At 34.1% G+C, this 23,548-nt stretch overlaps 2 protein-coding genes across 2 annotated transcripts in view; one reads left to right on the forward strand and one right to left on the reverse strand.

Moving 5' to 3' along the window:
- Fancl (E3 ubiquitin-protein ligase Fancl) overlaps positions 1-23,548 on the reverse strand; it is a 349,014-nt gene that overhangs the window by 181,107 nt on the left and 144,359 nt on the right. The gene's annotated exons all lie outside the window — the stretch shown is intronic.
- LOC140435743 (uncharacterized) lies at positions 5,431-5,946 on the forward strand. The gene has a single exon (XM_072524462.1). It carries the CDS (start codon positions 5,431-5,433, stop codon positions 5,944-5,946), a length of 516 nt encoding a protein of 171 aa, XP_072380563.1.

Genomic DNA, 23,548 nt, shown 5'->3' on the forward strand with positions numbered 1-23,548 from the left:
TACTGCGATATTATGTGTTCTTTGTTTTGCAATCAAAGTTGTCTAGAGATCGAGCGATTTCCATTACATATATATGTCTAGACCCGGTTCTGCAGGCGGTTGTTAGGGAAACATTTGCAAATGCATACACCTTCCTACTTATATATAATTAAATCGTTTCGGACACAACTTTGGTATATTTTCTGAAATATAATTTAATACGGAACAGTGGAAAATGTAATTAGGACATTATGGGTAAAAGAGAAGGTTTTAAAATGTATTGCTGGCTTAAAACAATCCGATAAGGTGCTTGTTAAGATTATTCTAAATGCCGATTGATAGTTTTTATTTAAAATGTATTTTTCTGCAGCCGTCCCGAAAATAAAACTTTCGGTATGATTTATTAAATCGAAAGTACCATTTTACACAACTCGTACCGAAAGTAGCTACTTTCGGGACTAATTTTTTCACTTTCGGGACGATTTTGACAGGTTTTGACGGCTTTGACAATAACATCAACTTTATATATTATTATGACAACGCTTGTCATTTAAGATTTGTGTGTTTTCGCTCAGTTTTTCCGTTTTCAATTCCAAGAATGGAAATCAGCAGTAAAAGTGAAGCCGAAATGATTCCAGATGAGATTAGGGAAACTGGTAAAGCCGCTATTTATGAATTATTGCCGGTAAATCAAAAAAGAGGTATGAATTGGTCACCTTTGTGGTTATTGGAGAAAATAAATATTAAATATAAATAAATAAAAATAAATATCTTTATACAGAAAATATTTGTCATTACGTCAAGCAAACACACCGCATCGTAGATTATTTGTATATTACAAAAATGGAAGGTGTACTATACAATCTATTGCTATTCACAATTTTGGAAAAATCGCCTGCACTATTGCCGAATTTCTTAAATAACCGCATCCCAAAAAATACACCGGGCACTGTATACGAAGCTCAGGAGCTCAGCCACTTTACTGGCTGATAGTGGTGGTACTATAACCAAATTGAAAAGACACGGAGAATGGAAATCAACTAATGTAGCAGAGGGATACGTAGAAAATTCTTTAAGAAATAAAATTCACGTAGCGTTCATTTACAGATTGAAAATGGCCGCAACCAAGTTATTATCTTAAACAATAGTAAAAGTACTGACACGTCTAACACTAATTTCAATACTGCCACTTCTGTTAATATTCCTAACAATATCAATGTAAATAATTGTTATAATTGTGTTATTAATATTCATAAGTAGATTTTTCTAATATTGAATTCACGAGAGTAACTTTAAAGTGTTTAATTACTAAAAGTTCATAAGTAAAGTATATTCTTTTATATATTCTTTTTAACATACAAAACGGCTGCAGAAAAAATATTGTACGTAACACGATCCAAAAGTAATTTTACGAGACTCGCAGGATTCCAGGACTCGCGTACGGCTCGCCCTGGAAACTTGTTACTTGTTACTTGTAAGCTTTTGTAGTTAATCTGGCAATATTTTTTAAAACACATTGACACTCATATTTTGTGTACAACCCACCTATGGTTTACGAATTAGTTTTGACTAAAATGGTTTGTACAATGTTTTGACAAATTCTGTTGAGTTATTAAGAGACTGGAAGCATCGGTCGAAAAACTGGAAATGGTCGCTAGTTTGCAGGTGCAGTTGGTAATATTTAATCTATTTAGCTATTTCCGAGGCGTTCCCAAGGCAAAGAACTCCGTTGTTTTGTACAGAAGTGAAGGAAAAATGTAAGGAAAAAAGCTTACCGGAAATACATGTCAACCAAAACACAAGAGGCATAACATAATTACAGGACAATTGGAAACGAAACACATGCACGTAAGAAAAATAAAAAATGATCACTGGGAACGCTTTTTGAAAGAAACAAAACATGATTTTTACGGTCTGCAAAAGGAAATATGGCGCTTTATAAGAGATCAAAAAAAGGAGGTAAAGGAGCTAGTAGAACCAAAATACATAGAAAAAGATACGTAGATTGATTACCTAAAAACGCTCTATGCAGGGGATGAACAAACGACGCTAGAACTGGAAACACCGGAAATTACCACAAAAGTTCGTAAAATACTTAAAAAGCTAAATAACAGAAAAACAGCAGGTAAAGACAAGGTAACAAACGAATTACTGAAATATTGTGGAGCAGCAATGACAGAACAGTTATGAATATAAATTAATAAAATTATAAACCACAATATAATACCGGAAGAATGGAGAACGAGCGAACTAATTCTACTATTCAAAAAGGAGATAGAAAACAGTCAGAAAACTACAGAGGTATAAAGTTGTTAAATACTAACTTCTAACTTACAACTAAAATTTTACAAGTACTAATAAATCAGAGGACAAAGTTTAGCAGATGAACAACAGGGTTTTTGTAGTGGAAGATCGTGTACAGATGCAATATTCATTATAAATCAAATTACTGAGAAATCACTACAGTGTAATAGCCTAACATTTCTGTGTCTGATTGAATTAAACAAAGCGTTTGACAGAGTAAGACTCAAAGATGTAATCCATATTCTGCATAATAGAGAAGTTACCCTAAATATTATAAAAACTATCGAAAACATCTACCAAAACAACAAAATGTCAAGACAACTTACATAACCTATAGAAATAGGCAGCGTAATTAGACAAGGGGACTCATTGAGCCCTATGCTCTTTTTTAATCATGGATGAAATGACCAAAAGCGTTAACAGAGGAACAGCGTACAGAATGGGAAACAAAGTAATAAAAATAATTATAATAATTTAACTATTATTAATTATATAAATTTGTTTGCCTGTTTTATTAATTTTGTCTTTATAAATCTTGTTTTGAAGCTACTTGCTTGTGGTAACTTAATGTAATTACTATTTTTATTAGGAATAAGCCACAATTTAAGTTTAAAATAAGTTTATTTTCCTATTACTTTGATGTTCATTATTTATTCAAGACTTCTTTACAGATTTTCCTTAGCCATTCTGTTCCTCATCATCATCTTCATTCTGGATTTACAACTCTGCGTAAGTCCTAGTCTCCTTAAGAATTTCTCTTCAGTCATCCATATTCATCGCCTTCCTCTGTCAATTCTATCCCTTCCCATTCTAAATATTTAATAATTTACATCGCGAATTCGTTTTTCTGGAATATTTCCTAGTTTGTAGCTTTTGTAAAACCTCTATTAGTTATTGCTTTGTTAGATTTAGTAATTTTTCTATCGTTACTTCAGTTTCCACTTGTTTATTGGAATTATTTATCTGTATATTTATTATTTCTGATTTTTCCGTTCTCAAATTAAATACAATATTCGCCAAAATAAACAGTACCGAAAGTGAACATTGATTTTATTTACATATTTAAAATATGCACCATTGCGGCGTGACTAAGCTCCATAACGATTTTGTAGATTATCTAACATATTTATCCGTATTAGTGGTTGCTGCAGTTATTGAAAACAGGTTAAGATTATCTTTTGTCGTAATTCTCCAATATCAACCGGGAAGAATACAGATTCCTTCAGCATGCCTCAAATGTCATCAGTTTTTAGATCAGGTGAGTGAGCCTGGTACTAGAAGTCTTGTTATACGAGAAATTATTCTGTTTTTAAAATGTTTATGCAGTAAGGCTAGGGAGCCTAGGTATAGCTGTAAAGGCTCGTTGCGCCATCCTTTCGAAACCGGTGCAGATTTCGTGCGAGGCAAAAATTTCATAAGTCGCTAACAAAAGGTGTAATAATGGTCTTTTTGTAACGTTCTTGGTTAACAGTAACTGAATGCTCGTTCTCATCTTCAATAAAATAATAACCAATAATTCCATAAACAGAGACAGCAACTCGTTCACTGTGGAGTGGTTTCTCTACAATGACATCTGGGCTTTCAAATCCAAGAATTCGAGATGTTTTTTTATTAATATAACAGTTAAGATGCATGTGACTTTCGTCCCAAAACCATACATTTTTCAAGAAATCGGGACCTTCGTAGACTAGAGTCAACACTCGTCCAGAGTAAACTTCTCTTGTACGTTTGTTTGCAATTTTTAGTCTTTATATAATTTGAATGAGGTGAAGATAACCACCAAGAGATTTGAACAGTCGACGTGTGGATGTTTCACTGATGTTAAGTTTATACGCAATACGACGTAGGATTCGTTTTAGGGACTGTAAGATCTGATCAAGAGCGCGTACTTGACTATTATTGGTAAGAACTATTTTTAGACGATCGGAAGAGCTCTTGCGCTGACAGTGTTACAAAATTTCACAAAGATTGCTAACATTACACTTTTACGGGTATACGTAAACTCATCACCAATTAGCATAAATGCCCTCGTAGATAGTACAAACTCATCACCGCGATAAAACCAGGGATTTTAAGAAAGACCCGGAGAGATTTGCAAACTGATCACTGGCCTACCTGCACCCCGTGGCAAGTACAGACCATAAAATGTTTGCAAATCGCTAAGTTTAGGTAATTTAAAAGAATAATCTAAGTCCTGATCTATTAAATGCAAATTCAATGCTTTAAGAAATTCTACTAAATTCTATTGATAGCTACCTAAAACCATGCAAAAATAAAAATTTCTCTCTAATGGGCTACTCACCGGGAGACATCCGATATAAATAAAACTATCAGTGAATTTTAAAAAAATTTTCTTAAAACTTTTTCTGAATCTAATAGATTACTACATAAACAAGAAGTGTAACAGATAACAGGCAATCTTTCGCATTAGAAACCAGCACCTTGGGCAAAAATGCTGGTAATGAGTTTAACTATCTCCAAAGAATACTGGTGATCAGTTTGCTATATCTCGGAGGGTCTAATAATTTTATGACGGGCTATAAAGTGATTAGTTCGTACACGTCCCACTTGTACTGGGGGGCCGTCGCGCCGTGTTAAACACTTGTCGATATTTTTCAGACACTTTTTTCAAACTTGGACCATTATTGCGCCCATTTTCGTATGAGCGGAAATAATGCTCTACTATTATTAATGTTATAAAAGTTTCTCCTTAGGCGTGAGAACAATTGTCACGACGATGTTAACCCTGGAACTGCACTGTTGGGTCTCAGAAACCCAGAGAGTCATTCATTGCAATGTGACATGCGCATGAGTGGTTTATGTGTGTCGTCACTTTATGTAAATTCAGTCTGTCGTAAGCCGAGTTAGAATACGGGTCATCCGCTGCATTTTAGTGAAACAACGAGGTAAGATATTTCCAGAAGTACAAGCATGGGTACCCCGGACCCAAGGGTGATGTTTACGGTAATAATTTTGTTTCAACTTATTTTTATTTATTTTAGTATAATGGCGTCAACTAGTAGAGAAAATAGTCGAGTAAAGGCATCAACTAGCAGAGAAAATCGTCGTCCTTTAACTGAGGTAGATTTACAGAGAGAGGCAGACAATTTATGAGAGAATGAGAGTGAAAACGACATCGTAGACGATATGTTTGGAGGGGACGAGACTGATGAAGATTACGTTGAAGAGCAACTGTCAGACAGCAACAGTGAACAAAGCGACAATGAAGACGAAATAGTGGATGAAGCAGTTAGAAATATTCCTAGTTTACTGGGGAAAAATGGTCATCGGTGGAGCACACAAGCACCAGCAAGACAGGGTCGTACAAGACGAAAAAACATTGTAATACATTTACCTGGCCCCAAAGGAGAAGCGAGCACAGTTCAATCTCCTGAACAATCTTGGAATTTGTTGTTCAACGAACAAATAATAGATGTTATTGTTTTGCACTCAAATGAAGAAGTCATTCGTAAATGCAATGATATTAGACAGCAGAGTTACACAAGACCAGCAACTAGAACAGAAGTGAAGGCTTTCATTGGGCTGTTATTTTTAGCAGGTGCATTACGAGTATCTAACTGTAACTTAGATGACCTTTGGTCAGTAAAATTTGGAAATGGAGTATTTCGGCGACGATGTCACAGCAGTGATTCCAATTTATAGCCTTATGTCTGAGGTTTGATAGTAAGGACAGTAGGGCAGAAAGAAAATTAGTGGATAAATTTGCACCTATACGAGAATTATTCGACATTTTTGTGAATAACTGTAAATCGTACTATACACCATACGAATACTGTACTGTAGATGAACAGCTTGTAGGATATAGAGGAAAATGTCCATTTCGAATCTACATGGCTAGTAAGCCTGATAAGTATGGAATGAAAATAATGATGCTAAATGATTCAAAAACATATTATATGCTCAATGCAATTCCATACGTTGGAAGAGTAACCACAGAAAACAATGAATCAGTACCGGCTTATTATGTTCGAAAACTTTCACAACCAATACATGGAACTAACCGAAACCTCACTGTTGATAATTGGTTTACGTCAATTCCCTTAGCTGAACAAATGTTGGAACAGTATCAATTAACTCTTCTAGATACTTTGAGAAAAAATAAGAGAGAAATACCTGCTACATTCCTCAAAAAAAAAAGAAGTAGGTACATCGCTATTTGCTTTTGATAGAAATAAAACTCTTGTTTCATATACTCCTAAACAAAACAAAATTGTTCTTTTGCTGTCAACATTGCATTCTGATGACTCTCTTAATGCCATTACGGGTAAGCCCAATATTATACATTCGTATAATGAAACGAAGGGAGGAACAGATACATTTGATCAGCTCTGCCATTCTTACACTACCTCACGGAAGACCAGACGTTGGCCGCTACGAGTTTTTTTCAATATACTTGATGCTAGTGGAATAAATGCAATGGTTTTGTTTTCTCTCTCAAATCCCCACTGGAAGGAAAGTAGAAACAATAATCGAAAATATGTTCTAAAGCAGTTAGGAATGAGTCTAATTGAATCATGGTTACAAGAACGATTGACCGAGGCTACTTTACAAAAAACACTGCGGCAAAGAAATTCTGGGAATTGAAGTCCCCCACCACAACATGATGTTCATTTAACAAAAAAAGTTAGATGTTGCTTTTGTGCAAAAGGAAAAGATAGAAAAACCAGTTTTGCGTGTTCTGAGTGTAGCAGACCATATTGCATGGAACATAGAGCCCAGCTATGCTGTGAATGCGAACATCAAGATCCAAGAAACTGAAGACCTGGATAACAATAACTAAGACTTATATTACCAAAAGAGTTTATTTTTTTGTTACAAGGATAGTTATACAGGTGTATTTTGTAGATGATAATTTCAATTTAATGTTTATTTGTTTTAATAACAATGTTTTATGTTTGAATATTATTTTATGTTATTTTTGAATTTCAACAAATATATCTCTTTGTGAAATACCACACCATGGTTAAATTTTTGTCTACACATTCTACTAAGATTAGATATTCTCCCAAATCCATCAAATATTCACATTTTCTGTTTTTTTTTTACTAAAAAACAGCTTTGGGATTCTGAGACCCGAGTTCATGCCTTAAAAAATAAGTGTGATGTACCAGGGTTAATAATAGGGCACTTAATATGAAGGTTATAATGACAAATAAGACCAATCAAATAATTATGTATTACGTGCGCCATTTCACGGCCGCCGGCCTTCTAAATTTCGATACTGTTTACATATATATTGGCGAATACTGTAGTTTTAAGAGATAGATTAAGATTATAAGAAGATAAAAATTCCAAAATAAAAAATACAGGAGATTAGTGAGTTGTATCTATAACCTCAGATAAAAAGGTTACTCCAGATACGTGGTGTAAATCTGACATTAATTCTAATTACACACAATAGGTAAAATACAACAAAACCTTTTTTAGTAAAATGTAGTAGTAAAGTGTGGTAGTATGCAAAATGTGGTTAATAACCTTAGTCAACATTTTAAACCTTACGTTCTTTTTAATTAAAGTGGTTAATTACTTTCAGGTTACACTGATGATGGAATTTACATTCCGAAAACGTTCTGTATTTGTGATATAGCCCGTTTGGGTATTTTATTTATACCTTTTACTAAAAATTTTGAAATAAAAATTTTTTTGTGATACATGGTATACAGCCAGCTACAGGAACTTAGTTTCCTAGTGGACAACAAAACCATCTTCACTGTACATATTTATATGTACATATCAAGACTGTTTTTATGTAGGTAGGTACATAATGTGCATATTTTTTAAGTCACTACTTCTATTATCGATAGTACACTATTGTTAATAACGAAATAAACAATAAACTCATATAGTTAATACCTTACAATGAAATATATAAAGGTTGTTGCTTTACATCAATATTTAATTATGAGTAATACGGTGTTTATTTATAGAGAATTAAGTCAAGGATTATATTTCGTAACTGAAGTTTTTAGATACATGCAATTGTTGTAATGACTCATTTATTACGTTGTTTTCATTTAAAATAAAACAAAAAGTAAAATTAGCACAATCAATATTAATCGTATGAGTTGATGAAAGTTGTAGATATTTTCTCCATTTTTTTTAAACTTAATAATCAAACATTTTTAAAATATGTAAAAAATCCCCTTTTTTACACTAAATCATTCACAAAATTTACTTGGTACCAAGTCAACCCTGAATTAAAATCATCGCCCGGCCACCTAATTGAAGACCATTGTATAATTCTACCTTAAAAACGTCTTATCTTTCGACGAAGCTCAAGATTGAAACACATTCACAATGAAATTTGCTATAATTTGTCTATCGTTCCTTATGTTATAAGTTTTTTTTTGGGATTAGATCTTCCGTTTTATCCTCAACTAGTCTCTATCCACTATTATTTTCACCTAGTTTCTTCCTAAACGTTGATTAAAACCGCTTCTCGATCTTATTAGAGATCTTCCTCTTCCTCTATTGTATTTCCACTATCGCCAATATATCTGCTTATTCAATCTCACATCATTTTGTCCTATGGTATTGTCTATGCCTAATATTTTCTATTTCAGTTTTACTTATCACTCTTGACATAAACCATTCCTATCAGTAACTTGACATAAAATCCTGATCATTTCTCGCCAATTTTTATTTAATGCTATTCTTAAGTTCTAAATAATGTGTCAGCTATTTTATTATGAGAAACATGTAAGTATGTGCTTGTCGGAGGAAGGCGATAGATAGGAAAGACTGGAGGATAATTCTTGAGGAGATTAGAACCCACATAGGTTGAAAAGCCAAAATTATAATGATGATATTTTCTCACCTTATCGAGAACCAGATCCTGCTAAATATTGAGGTATTTGTTAGTCAATTTGCTTCATTTACATTTTTTTTTCATCTTTTTACCACTACTTTCTTTAAAATTATTGATTAATCTTTTCATTTATTGTCCCAAGTATGTGTGCATATTTGAGATCAATCAAATTTTCTATTTTTAATATATATTCCATGTTCATTTATCCTAAAACTTAGTGGTCTTGAAGTTTCAGTTCCTCTGAGCAAACACCAATGGAAACAATCTCATGGGTAGAGCCCAGAAGTAAGAAGGGGAAGTTTCAGTGAAACATTCAGTAAAACAAAGAAACTATAAGAAATTATTAAAGTTCCACCAGGAGAATCTGAAATAAATTTAAATTTAAATAATGTTAGAAAACCTACGAAAATCTCCTAACACGGGAAGAATATTACCAATTACCACGGACCTCTAATAAAACTATTAAAAATGGGGAGAAGATTATTTGGCAGATAAGAAAATGAAGAAAAATTACCAGATGAATGGGTACCATATTATATTATTGACTTAGCAATTGTAACGTAAATTAAACATGAGATTCCTGTAATTTCGTTGACCTTCCTGTAAATAGCAAATGCGTCTTGTTTTGTTTGTGATTTTTCAATGTCTCTGAATTTATCTTTGAGTACTTATTCTTTTGCTCTTTAATTTTTGTCCTACTAATAGAAGAACAGCAAGGTTTTAGGTCGGGAAGATCATGTACCGACGCTATATTTATAATGAGGCAAGTGCAAGAGAAACCATTAGAATACAACAGAATAGCATATCTATGTTTCGTGGACTTAAGAAGACATTTGACCGGGTTAAATTAAAGGACGTTAATCACTTATTGTACGCAAGAGAGATACCTCTAGGAATAATCAAAACGATCAAAAAAAAAACTACCAAAACAACACAATAAAAGTAAAAGTAGAAGAAGAACTAACTACTAACTATTAAAGCTGGTAATGGGATAAGACAGGGAGATTTTAAATTGGAAGGTAATAGAACAAGTGATAGAGTTTAAATATCTAGGGATCACATTATCTAGCTATGGGAAGCTCGAAACTGAAGTGGAAGATCAAGTGAATAGAACAAACAGAGCCGCAGGTCACCTGAATAAAACAATATGGAGAAATAAAAATATCGGGAAAGAAAAGAAACTCAGAATTTACAAAACAGTCATTAGACTAATAATGACATAAGTGGTAGAAACACGACCTGACATAGAGAGGACAAAACGGATGTTATGAACAGCAGATATGAAAACACTTAAAAAAATTGATGGTAAGACACTATAGGACAGAGCTAGAAAAACAGATATACGACATAGATGCAAGGTGGAGAACACCAAGAACTGGATAAGAAATAAAAGAGTAGAATGGAATGATCGTATAAGCCGAATGACAACAAATCAAGTAATAAAAACGGCAAGAGACAGTTCCCCAATAGGAAGACGATAAGTAGGAAGACCACGAAAATGATGGAACAATAACTTACTGGAGGCACATTGAAAAACAGATAGAGTCACGTCTACATAAAAAAAAAGAAAAAAGAAGAATTTTCCTCCTAATTTGGTTATTGATGGACATATGTCTGTGCAAATCACTAAATATTTTGTTCTTTCGTCAATCTTTCATTAATTGCAGGATCTCATCACTAATGTTTGTATTTTGAGAACGATTTCCGAAGTGGAAATTGAAACGTCAATAAACGTACTTTAACCTTTAATTGTGGCTTATTCCCATTTAAATAGTAATTGATCATCCAGGATTTCTTCTTGTCTGTACTTAATGTCAGTATTTCGTACTTTACAGTTTTAGGGACTTCCTGAGCTGTTTCTTACATCAAGTAAAATGTTACTGAGCCTACCCATAATTTGAGTACCTTAAATTATGTTGCTAACAAATTGTGATCAGAATCTATATCCGCTTCTGGATAAGTTTTGGATGTTTTACAGGTATTTCCATATCTTTGATTTATCATTATACAATTTAATTTCGTATGATAGTACCATCTTTACCGTCTTTTGTGATTTCCAGGTATATAATCTGCATGGAGGAAGTTCGAAAAATGTCATGGACCATTTCATAGTCAAATCACTATAGTCAAATCGTTTTCTGCTGCAATTGTACAGTTTTTCGATACTCGCATTTATTTCTCCAAGGCCATGGAGGAAGTTGGAAAGAGGGGGAACAAGCCTTTTCTTATTCAATGTTTTTCAACCATTTAGATTGCACTTAGGACCTTCATAATTCGTCTAAAAACATAGTAAAATAGCCCACCAACTTTCATTAAAATCGATTTAATAAATTTCGTATAATTTTGCAATCTAATTTTTTTTTTAAATGAAATTTTTTAGAAATCTTCCAACACAAAAACTAGATCATATAGAAGTTTGCCAGTTTTTAAACTCATAAAAACCACTTTACCTATTTAACGTACTTTATGGAATTGAAATCAGATTGTTTGGGAAGCCTCAGGAATGTTTTAAAATTATAAACAATTTTTTGGCTTGCAAACAAATAGAATATCTCGGTAATTATTATCTTTAATTAAATTTAAAAAACGGCGCTGGAACAGACTCGGCAAGACGCTTCTTTTAAATGAAAAAAAGTTGAATTACGAGCAGTGGTTCCTGAGATACAACCGGTCAAAGGTGGCCGGAATTTGCGACGAAGTTGATAATCAATAGGATGATAATCTTTAAACCATTACCTTTTTCTTTCGAACCTCTATCTAGATAAAAATTTTCATATCTTCCAGATATTTAAAACGTATATTATAATACTAAAAACCATCAGTATTGCTCGTGAAAAATACCAAAAAAATTATGATTCGAGAAAATTGAATTTCAAAGACCAAAGTCGGTAGACGTAAAAAAATGTATTTTTTCTTCTTCCAATAAAGCAATTTTATCATTGAATCATAGGCTGTTTTAATGAAAAAACAGTGTATTTGGAAAAAAATTATATTTTGACGAAACTATAAAGGTCATTTGTCCCCCTTTGGCTGCAATTACTGCTTTTACCCGTTTTGACATAGATTCTACGACCTTCTGACAGCTCCCAGATATCCTTTCATCTGGAAACCAAACCTGAATTACCGCTTCTATCATTTTTATTTTTATAGTACAGTCAATTTTGCGCAATCTAGCTTTGCAAATGTCCCATACATTTTCAATGGGGTTTAGGTCTGGTGAATTACCGGGCCAATCTAAAACACTAATCTTTTATTTTTGAAAAATTCCATAATTTGCTTTGACTTGTAACAGCTACTACAACGCTATTCCAACATGTATTTGTATTTTTGGCTGTTCATCATGCCTTCTATTGGTACCAAAGATCCAACGCCCATGTATGAAAAACATTTTTTTGACTGGACGTTTTACGGTTTGTTCAATATGAGATGATGTAAGGTTTTCATTGTCAGACTTCCCGACGAATTTCGATCGCTGTCCCTGAACTATAAAGTGAGTTTCATCTGTAAATAGGACTTTTCTCCAGTCATCGACAGTCCAATTACAGTATTTTTTTGCCCACAATAGCCTCTTTTTCTTCATTCCTTCAGTTGCTAGATCTTGTTGGAGCTCAATTTTCTCTCTCGAAGTAAAAATCTTTCATCTGCTGGTGTTGTTTTACTCGTTCTTCCTCATTTTCCTAACCTTTTACATCTATGGATCCCGCTTTTCGTTTACGCTTCAAAATCTTGCTTACTACTTCCCGACTCACTCCACACGTTCTTGCGATTTTTCTTTATAACATACAAGTGTGTTCACTTAACGTGATAATCTTTTCACGCTTCCTAGGCGTAATATCCATGATGGAATTAAACGAAACAAACTCACTAATTACTGAAAACAACACAAAATAGTACAAAACAACACAAACTTGGTGGAAAATCTCCTAAAACACCGTCAAAAAAAGGCAGAGTAAAGTAAGGTTATGTTTTCAATGCTTGGTCAGTTGTAAATGTGTGGACAGAGTTGCCAACTGTGAATATTAAAAAATGTCACAATGATTCCATTAATTCGCAGAATACTGTAAAAGGTAATTTTTGTGCAAAATGATTTTACTCGGTCCACTTCTACATTTTTTTCTACAATAATACATCTGACCGCTTTTATAGTAGCTGCATATATTTCTTTTGTGTGTTGCAGTGTTTCTACAAAATTTTATACCTCAACTATGAAAGTTTCAACCATTCCGTATTCAAAACGGGGTTACTCTCCTTATTCTATAAATAATTTCACATTATACTTACGAGTTGTTTTTGCGGACATATCTCGTCTGGTAATAATATTTTATCGCAGACACAGACGCTCGCTTAATTATCGTCCTTATTATTTTTTTATGCATTTCAGTGATAAAGGTTATTTTAAGCCCGAACGCAGAATACAATTACCACAATTGACTCAAAGAATATTATTTTTAACTGAATAACCGTCGTCGTGCTGCACGTACATGTGAAATATGGGTAGCAAAGGTCTTATTATTTATATGTTATACGAGAATGTATTGAAAAATTCTTCGGCTACGATAAAAGCAAACAAAATATGAAAGTCAAAGTGTTTTATTATTCAACATATTCTCTTCTTAATTGTATACATGTATAAGAACACACCTGTAACGACTCTAGACCTTTAAAAAAATTATCTTGTTCTGGAAACCAGATATTCACAGCTTCTATCACCTCTTCGTTGGAAGAAAATTTATGAACTTTTAGACTTTTTTTAGTTGAGGAAAGACATAGATAATCGGACGGAGCCAGATCTGGTGAATAAGGGGGTATTCAAGTAATTCGATACCTATACTACGAATAGTTTACATGGCAACATGCGATTTGTGTGTAGGAGCATTGTTATGAAAAAGCAAAGTACTTTTCAACACATTACCGCGCTTCCGGGCATTATCTCTATGATTTTTTCTCTCAGAGTGGTCAGTAACGTCGAATAGTAATTTTTTGATATTCTTTTAGCATTATACAAAAAATTGATCTAGATTTCTCTTTGTCAATCGAAAAAAACTAAGAACTTTTCTAGATAATCGGATGGAGTCAGATCTGGTAAATAAGGGGGTATTTCGAGTAATTCAAACCCCATATTACGAATTGTTTTCATGGCAACATACGATTTGTATGTTGGGGTATTGTCGTGTATTCCCGCGCTATTTCTCCATGATTTTTTTCTGGAAGAGTGGTCAATAATATCGAATAGTAATTTTCACATATTTTTTAGCATTATCCAGAAAATCAATCATGATTTCTCCTTGTCAATCCTAAAAAACTTTTCCAGTAGATTTGTTAATAGGAATTTCTTAGGTGTTGGAGAACCGAAGTGGGCGTAGAAATGTATCCAAGTTTTATCCATAGTAACAACACGGATCAAAAAATTTGCCAATTTTTCAAACCGAGCACAAATCGAACGCGGTGCTTCTATCCATGCATGCTTCTGGTCAACATTCAGACTTTTGGAGATTCATTTTGAAGAAATTTTTATCATTCAAAGTCGACGTAAACTATGATTATGTTGTTCATTACCTCAGAAATTTGTGTTAGCCTACTTCGACGGCTGAAACAATCATGTCATGAACTGCATCGATATTTACGGAAGTGGGTACCGTAACAGGCCTTTCTGATCGGTCTTTATCTTCAATATAAAATTTACCTCATTTGAAGCTTTCCAGACACACGAATTGGTAAAAAATAAAGACATACACTGGGAGGCAATTAGAAAAATATAACCAACAAAAGCAAATATAGAGGCTCATAAGACAACAGAAAAACGAAATTAAAGAATGGGTTTAAATCATTGATATAAAAAAAGACGAGTGGATTTCCTACATTAAAAATCTGTTTATAAAAGAACTGGGAAATACTTTGCCAGCACCAAAAAACACCAAATGTAACAACAGATATCACAGAACAAGATACCAAAGAAGTATTGGAAAAACTAAAAACCGAAGGTCACCAAGTCAACATTAAATAGTAATTAGACTGCCAACTGGAATATTTCTTCCAAATATGGAAGAAATATTAGTGTTAAACAACTTCAAAAGTCAATACAGAAAATCGTTATGCAACAGAATTGAGGACAGCAACAATGCTATTCTAAAACTAATAACATGAATACCAACAAAGAAAATAACGAAACAACAACGTTAAAAGAAGTATTAGTACTAAGGTTCATACTAATGGAATAAGTACAGCTGAATGGAACCAGCACCTACTCGTAGATCAATAAAAGAACTACAGTTCTTTCACAATTGTAGTAACTGATTTATGCATGAGATTAACATTTTACACGAGAAACTCAACACGAGCAAATGTGCTAAGCTTGTACTCCTAACGGTGGAGCCGAAGATGCATCGTAAAGACATTTGTTCGGGCACTCAGGAATGCATAAAAAAGGGCTCAGATTTCTTGTCGAGGGTCATAACTTATGATGAAACGTGAATTTTTCATTTTAACCCCGTTTTCTTTAATATAAATGATGTAGCTCACATGGAAAGTATATCACGAGATCAGACAGTTAATCAATATTACTATTTAGAGGTTTTACGGAGGCTCCGAAAAATATTCGCAATAAAAAGCCCGAAATGCGAAAAGAGAACTCTTGGATCTTCTAACACGATAATGCGGTTCACAATGTGCACTCTGTCAAAGATAATTTGCCTAAAAACAAGGTTACAGACGTGAAACACCTGCTCTTTTTGCCAGATTTAGCACTCTGCGACTTCTATCTGTTCCCAAAAATCCAATCCTGCTTGAAAGGAACCCCCCACGAGTAATTAGAGGACGTAAAACAAAAATAGGCACAGCTATTCTACAGTCTATCAGAAGATGACCTGTAGCACTTCTTCGCGCAGTGGAAGGTTCGTATGGAGTGGTGTAGGGATGCGGAAGACGATTATATTGAAGGGAAAAAATAAAAAATTATAAAAAATGGCTAAATAAAGATATTATACCAACACATTTGCAACAGGAGAGTTGCAAAACTGAGAAAACCGTGACATGATACCTACCCTATAAAGAAAATACTAGACGAACAAAAGCCAGAAACCCAGCTAGTCCATCAGTCCGAGAGATGTTTATGACTCATTTCAGAAGTTTTAGAGCGCATGGTAATATGTCTATTTTTATCGTACATGATTGCAAAATTATTCTGGCAATAATGCAAACGATTTCATTCGTTTGGGTAAAAAAATGGCTATTTTCGAATGTAACAATTTCCGTTGCGGTATAAATACAGTATTGAAGTATAAAAACAACTACAACATCGTGAATTATTAAAAGTGATTAAATCCATATCACAAAAATAGATGTTTAAATTTACAAACATTCTTAATAAAGTATACAAAATGTAAACAAGCATCTAAAATACATTTGTTGTTAAATTAATAATATGAAATTTGTTTAAATATTTATAATAAAATTTTGAAGCACTCAATTTGTACGGAGTTTTTTATCATGTCATCAATAAATAAGATCAATTATTATATAACATCAATATAACATCAATTAGTTTAAGTTTTGTGCATAAAAAGGTTGTTAAAAAATATTAATTGTAGTAATAATTATTAACTCATACTAAAACTTGATTGTACTTCTTCTTCTTCCTTTGCCCTATCCGTTTCGGACGTTGGCTATTAAAAAGGCTATTTTGACTTTGTTTACGGCACCTCTGAACAGTTCGGTCGATGTTAGTCCGAACCATTGTCGCAGGTTATGCATCCATGAGTGTCGTCTTCTTCCCGGTCCCCTCCTACTGTCGATTCTTCCTTGGACTATTAACTGTAGCAGACGGTACTTAGTATGCCTCATGACATGTCCGAAGTACTCAAGCTTCCGTTTCTTTACGGTGAAGATTATTTCTTTGCTTTTGCCTATTCTCTGCATTACTTCCACGTTAGTGATGTGGTCTGTCCAGGATATCCGAAGAATACGGCGATATATCCACAGCTCAAAGGATTCTAGTTTCTTCAGGGTGGCTTCCGTTGTGGTCCATGCCTCTGCTCCATCGAACAAGACCGGGAAGACATAACACTTGACCAGTCTTAATTTTAGTTCCATTGCTATTTTGCTTGTGAACCACTTTTTCATATTGTTGAACGCGTTTCGCGCTTTTTCAATTCGTGATCTTATTTCTGTTGACTGGTCCCATTTTGTGTTGACTGTGGTTCCAAGGTATGTGTATGTCTCCACTTGTTCTATTTTTCGGTTGTTTAATGTCAATTACATCGGAGGTTGTTGTGTTCTGCTGATGAATGCATTTAGTTTTGGTTGTATTGAGTTCTAAACTATATTCTTGACTTGCTGTGTGTATGCTTTGCATGAGTCTTTGAAGCTCTTTGCAGTCATTTGCGATAATAACTGTGTCGTCAGCATATCTAATATCTGATTGTACTTACCATAATTATTTAAATAAAAAAAATGAAAACACATTTTAAAATGGACTGAACAGTATACAATAATTTCTCATAGATGCATAGATATTTAACCAATGCGGATTTATAAACCAATGCGGAGTCAAAAAACCCTTAAATAATGCTTTAAAAATGTGTGATAGTGAATTGAAAATTGAAACAGTCATGAAAATATTAGTCCAGAGATAAAAATTCCACGAAGCCTATAAAAATCACATGAACAAGTCGAATTTTGCTGATAATATCAATTTTGGGACCTCAAAAAAAGTTGCTAAAAGGTTTACCACTCCTACGACGGGGCTTCCCCCTAAAACGCCTCTCGCTTTATTAGCATTTGTTGTGTAGAATGAACCGTTCTCTCAGAAATAACGCTTGAGGCGACCGTCGATTTTGAATGTCAGTTACGCGCGCGAAATCAATTTTTTAAATAAAATTGGTATTAACTGGACCGTAAAAATTGGTTTTGTTTTAATTAGAGTTTTCTATGCCAAAATGCCTTTTAAAGGTGCGGTGCAATTTTTGTATTTTGCCGCAAGCCAGTTTCTACAAAGTTGTTAAATAAATACTGTTAATACAAAGAAAACCAAAGGGATGGTCATCAAAAGCAAAATACAGCAATCATTTAAGAAGATGCAAATGTTATTAACTAACGGATCGCTAAGAATAAAAATGCGGTTATTACGCTGTTATGTCTTCAGCAGGTATTACGGGAATTTAACAAATTTAATTTCTAACTAGCGGACCAACTCGACATCGAGTTTTTTAAATGAAATTTTTATTTTGCGAGAAAAATTAAGAGATCAATACAAACAATATAAGCAAGAATATACATAACATTCATCAATAATAATGCAAGTAAAAAAAAAGTGATTATGGAAGTCGACCTCAAAACCGGAATGCAATTTTTAGTTCATCAAATGTCGACATGGATATCATTTAGCAGTTAATTTTGCATGCTGATCACGAATCCGGTGTCAGATTTGCTCTATCTTGACGTTTTATGCGCGTTTCGGGTCACTTCCGCTGTCGGATCGCAACCGGAAGTACATATTTAAATTCGTCTCGACGAGACCTTTCGATCCATATATACATTGTGGCGTCTAAAACTTAAAGTAAATTTTAACTTCCGGTCATCTCAAAACCGGAAGTGAATTTTTGTACCAAAAGTATATCTTGACAATCTCATACGTAATACTAATAATATTCCGAAAAAATATTTTAATTATCTAATATGGTTTTTGAGTAAAGTGGTGGACAAGAAAAGGGCTTAGCGTTTTAGTATATAAGATTCGTAAATATGAGTAGCCCGAGTTAAACTTGAACTGAATACTGATATTGGTATAGCAGGAAAAGCACGGTTTGTTTTGTATAACTACTTATAAATAAGAACGTACCAAGATCATAGTATGTATTGTATTATTGCATTAGTTATGATTATGATAAGTAAGCCCAAAAGGCGCATCACCTATTATCAACTCATATATTACGAGAGCATTCTGCTATAAATATAGAATAGAAGCATGGATTCCCACTGAAACAATGTAGAAAAAAATTGAGACTTTCGAGATGTGTGTATACCGCCGAATTTTGTGTACATCGTAGATGGAAAGAGTGACGAATGAAGCAATTTTATAGCATCTTAACAAAGAAAGAGTGGTTCTGAATACAATAAAAAGGAGAAAATTAAAGTACTTTGCTCGCACGATGAGAAATCCTAAATGTGAATTAATATATGTAATTATTTAGTGAAAAAAATAGAAGTGAAACGTGGTCCTGGACGACGAAGAACATCTTGGCTCAAGAACCTCCGCCAGTGGTACGGAGTCCGCACCGCGACTCTATTCAGGTTAACAAACAAACAAAATAAAGATCATGAGACTGGTCGTCAATGCTCTGGGAGGACAATGCACAAGAGAGCAATTGGCCAACGCTTCACTAGAGATGTGGGTTGCAATGTCGCAAGATTTTGTGCAAAACTTAATAATGGGCACGTCTCTAGCTCATTGTCGATTGGTTTGTGGTGTTGTGTGTTCTTCGAATTGGACGTGCGAGGGTCCTGTTTTAGATGACTTTTGTCACCTCTTCAGGACGTGGTGTGAATTCTTTGGGTGGTGGCACTGGATATGTCGTTGGTGGTTGTTTCGGTGTCCTGCGGAGGTCGTCTTCAGAGGATGATCAGAGGAGAAAAGGCTTGGATGCTAAAATGGTTCTTTTAAGAAATTATTATTTTTCAATTATTATGAGTGTAACTGCATAGAAGATATGAATAGATAGTATGAGTAGAATTATTTCGCACTGAGGACAGCTGTGGCTGTATCATCTCGATGGACAAGTATAATTGTGCAATGGGATCGGAAAACCACAGAAAACCGATCCCCCTCAAAGTGAGCTATTTATCTGTGACTTCGGTAAAAAAAGTGGAGTTGCTCCAGGGTGTCACTGTATTCATCAGTGAGTTCGTTATTGGCAGAGGTCAGCAGTAGAGAGAAAGGGTAGTTTGCATTTGGGGTAGTCTGATGAATACATTGCCGAAAGATGAGCAGATAGTAATTTTGGCTCTGCAGTTTTGGCCTCTGATAGTTTGTAGTGTATAACTCCTGCACAGAGAGTTGAGCCGCTTAAGTATGGTCTGGATGTTCGATAGATGATATATTAGGGCGGAGGGGAAGTCTGGTGGTGTGTAGTTTACTTTACGCAGGATAATCCTTTCCAACGATAGTAGCTATTGTTACAGCTTGCGATTGAACGTTGAGCAGGCCGACTCTTCTCCTAACTCTGTTACGGATTTCGATGAGATCTTGTCTCCAGTTCACTGTTTTTTGGTAACCCCACACCTAGGTACTCAATCTAATCTCGAAGGTGGAACCGGTCCCCCCCCATGGTCTCATGGTCAATTCTTTCTTCAATAATGTGTATAACGTGGCGGCTAAGGTTGGAGTGTCTACAGAATATGAGTTGAGTTTTATTAGGATTTGGCGTTACTCTCCATCTCCCGCACCATCTTTCGACATGGTTTAGGTGATTTTGAGCGTACCTTGTGCGGAAATTTGCATCTCGAGATATTACGAGAGCAGTGTCATCTGCGTAAAGTAGTGATAGTGTATTCGTGTTTCTTGGGTTAGGGAAGTCGCCATTGTAAATTGTGTAAAGTATGGGTGCCAAGACAAAACCTTATGGCACTCCTGTTGTAGGAGTGAAAGGTGTTGCGAATTGACCGTTGACCTTTACCGTGATTTTGTGTTCAGAGACATACAGTGGATTAATATGACAAAGAAGGTGAGTAGGCTGATGTTAGTAGTTTCCTCATTAGTCCGGCATGTCAGAATTGGTGGAAGGCTTTTTGAACATCGAGAAAAATGCCAAGAGGTAATTTTTAATTATTTAACTTTTGCCATTTAAATACATTAAATTAAATTAAATTAAATTTAAAAGTTGTGCCTGTGTATCTCTGTGTATGTTTGTGTGAGCAAACGCGCGCCTATTTGAAGAGAAAGATTGCATTAGACAAATAATCCTTTCGCCATAGAACTTTGCTATAAAGATGTTCAAATTTTTATCTTAGACTCGTTTATAAACAATTAAAATATCGACAATAGATTTGCCTGAATAAGATAACGATTTCTAATGTTAATTTTTAGACTAATATATATTATTAAATCTAGATATAAGTTCGGAGTCTAACCAATCTCTTAATTAATATTTGATGGAAATTTTGAGCTCATTTGAAGAATAAAGCGATTTCAATTTACAAATATTGCACAAAATATAAACTGTTCTTTCAATAATTGACTTTGCGTGTATTTGTGGTATTAAAATTTATATGGCCAATGTTATAGTAGGTACATGACCTTGAAAAATTATACTTAATTAACCGTACGGTTTGAGGCAAATGTTTTTATTTTTATATATCCAATTTTCCCCTGTTGAGAAAATACAATCGATAAAATAGCGAGAGAACTGTGAATGATATAATATAATGATACTAGAATGATATATACTGGTACTAGGTAATATATATATATATATATATATATATATATATATATATATATATACGGTGTATATTATACACCGTACGCGTCCATGTCTTGATGTTCTTATATTGAGGACTGTCTGACTGTCCAAGTTGCTCAGCGCCATATTATTTCATCTATAGATATTAAACATATTTCCAAGTGGGCCTTAGTAAGTATTATTATCTTAATATTGTTGTTGTCTGTCCTCCAATCATCTGTCTTCATTTGTTCTTGTTTATTGCCTTTTTTTCCAGTGTTGAGGCCCAGTCTGTAAAATTTTCCTCTCTTTCAGTTTTCCACTTTTTGGTTTAGTGTCCATATTTTTAGTTGTAAGTAACTTTCAGTCTTATTAATGTTTTCCTTAATTTGCATCAATTGAGATATTTTTGCTTTTTTTCAGCCTATATAGACTGGTTAATAATTAGTGGTAATTTCCGTACATCTATTTTCCATATTTCTATTGATCTATGTACAGGAGTCCTTCAACTTCTGCAGCATCTCGCTTCGTTAGGGATCAATGGAATGAGTAACACCGAGCCTCAAGATCCCATTTCTTGCCGTAATACTCATTGATAAATCGATTTAATATATAAATAATCATGTGAAGTTTATACTACTACCTTAAAATTTTTGTTTTCTGGCCGGGATTTGAATCCCTTAGACCAATCAAAGTGAGTTGAGTGCGCTTCAATTGCCTGGCTATTAGATCTATTTTTCAAAGGAAACGTGTCTTCTACGCCGGCTTCTTCGTCCTTGTATTTTCCTCTGCATGATCATCTGAAGCAGTTCGTAGCGCTCACCTCTCATAACATGGCCCAAAGATTGTACCTTTCTAATTTTAATAGTGTTTCGGACCAATTTTTGTTTTCTCGTTCTTTCCAATACTACGTCGTTTATAAATCTGTCCATCCAGCTTATTCAAAGTACTACTTTGCAAGCCCACATTTCGAAAGCCTCTAATCTATTGGCGATCTGTTTCTTTAGTGCCCATTCCTCCACTACATACAGCAGCACAGAGAATACGTAACACCTCAAAAGTCTAATACTTATCTGATCCACAAATCTCAGTTACACAAACATTTTTGTGGACGAAAAACCGGTTTAAGATATAGACAATGCAATAAAAGAGAAACATAAGGCGTACTTGAATAGGTACTCTTCACAACAATACACAAGAAACTAGATTAAATTATGTAGGAAAACCTAACAAATCAAAAAATATTGTCAGAAACGTACATCAGGAGTCTTGTAATAGATTTAAACGACATACACGGAAGACATGTTTAGAAAATTATGCGGCAAGTAATATGCATGTAATAGACAAAGATACATGAATAGAACATTACCGAGAAATATGGACCAAACAACAGAAGAAGAACACGAAAGATATGAAAATTAATATAATTTGAATCAACAGACTCGAGCTACCATGAAACACCATACACAGGCAATGAAATTTCGCTAGATGAATTACAAGAAGCCTTAAGACAAATGAAAAATCGGAAAGTATGGAGTAATAAGTAGTTAGTAAAAGAATAAGATTTGCAGTGGACAATAACAAAAGACCATATACTCATACCAATATTGAGAATCTTTGAGTACTCGATAACAGGTGCTAATAACAAGACTCAAAATGAGTGTTTTTGATCTAGCTTAGTGTTCAGTGTGAGATGTGAAAGCAGAATAGTCAATGCAAAATACTCAAAATTGTGCATGTTTTTGTATTTTAGTTTTAGTTTTTTGTTTTCTAAAAACTAAAACAATAGTAGTCAGCAAAGAACCAACAAGTAATGGAAATAAAATACCTGCAGAATGGAGGAGACCTTAGCAAGAGATAAGTCACCAATCGCCAAAAGAACTATAGGACGACCGCGCAAAAGATAGAGTGACAACCTTCCATAGAGGTATTAATCCGCCAATGAACAATATAAAGAAGAAGAAGAATAAAGTGTATTTCGAAGTGAAAATCTAAACGTCAA

This window comes from Diabrotica undecimpunctata, chromosome 3, assembly GCF_040954645.1.
Source record: "Diabrotica undecimpunctata isolate CICGRU chromosome 3, icDiaUnde3, whole genome shotgun sequence".
Lineage (NCBI taxonomy): Eukaryota > Metazoa > Arthropoda > Insecta > Coleoptera > Chrysomelidae > Diabrotica > Diabrotica undecimpunctata.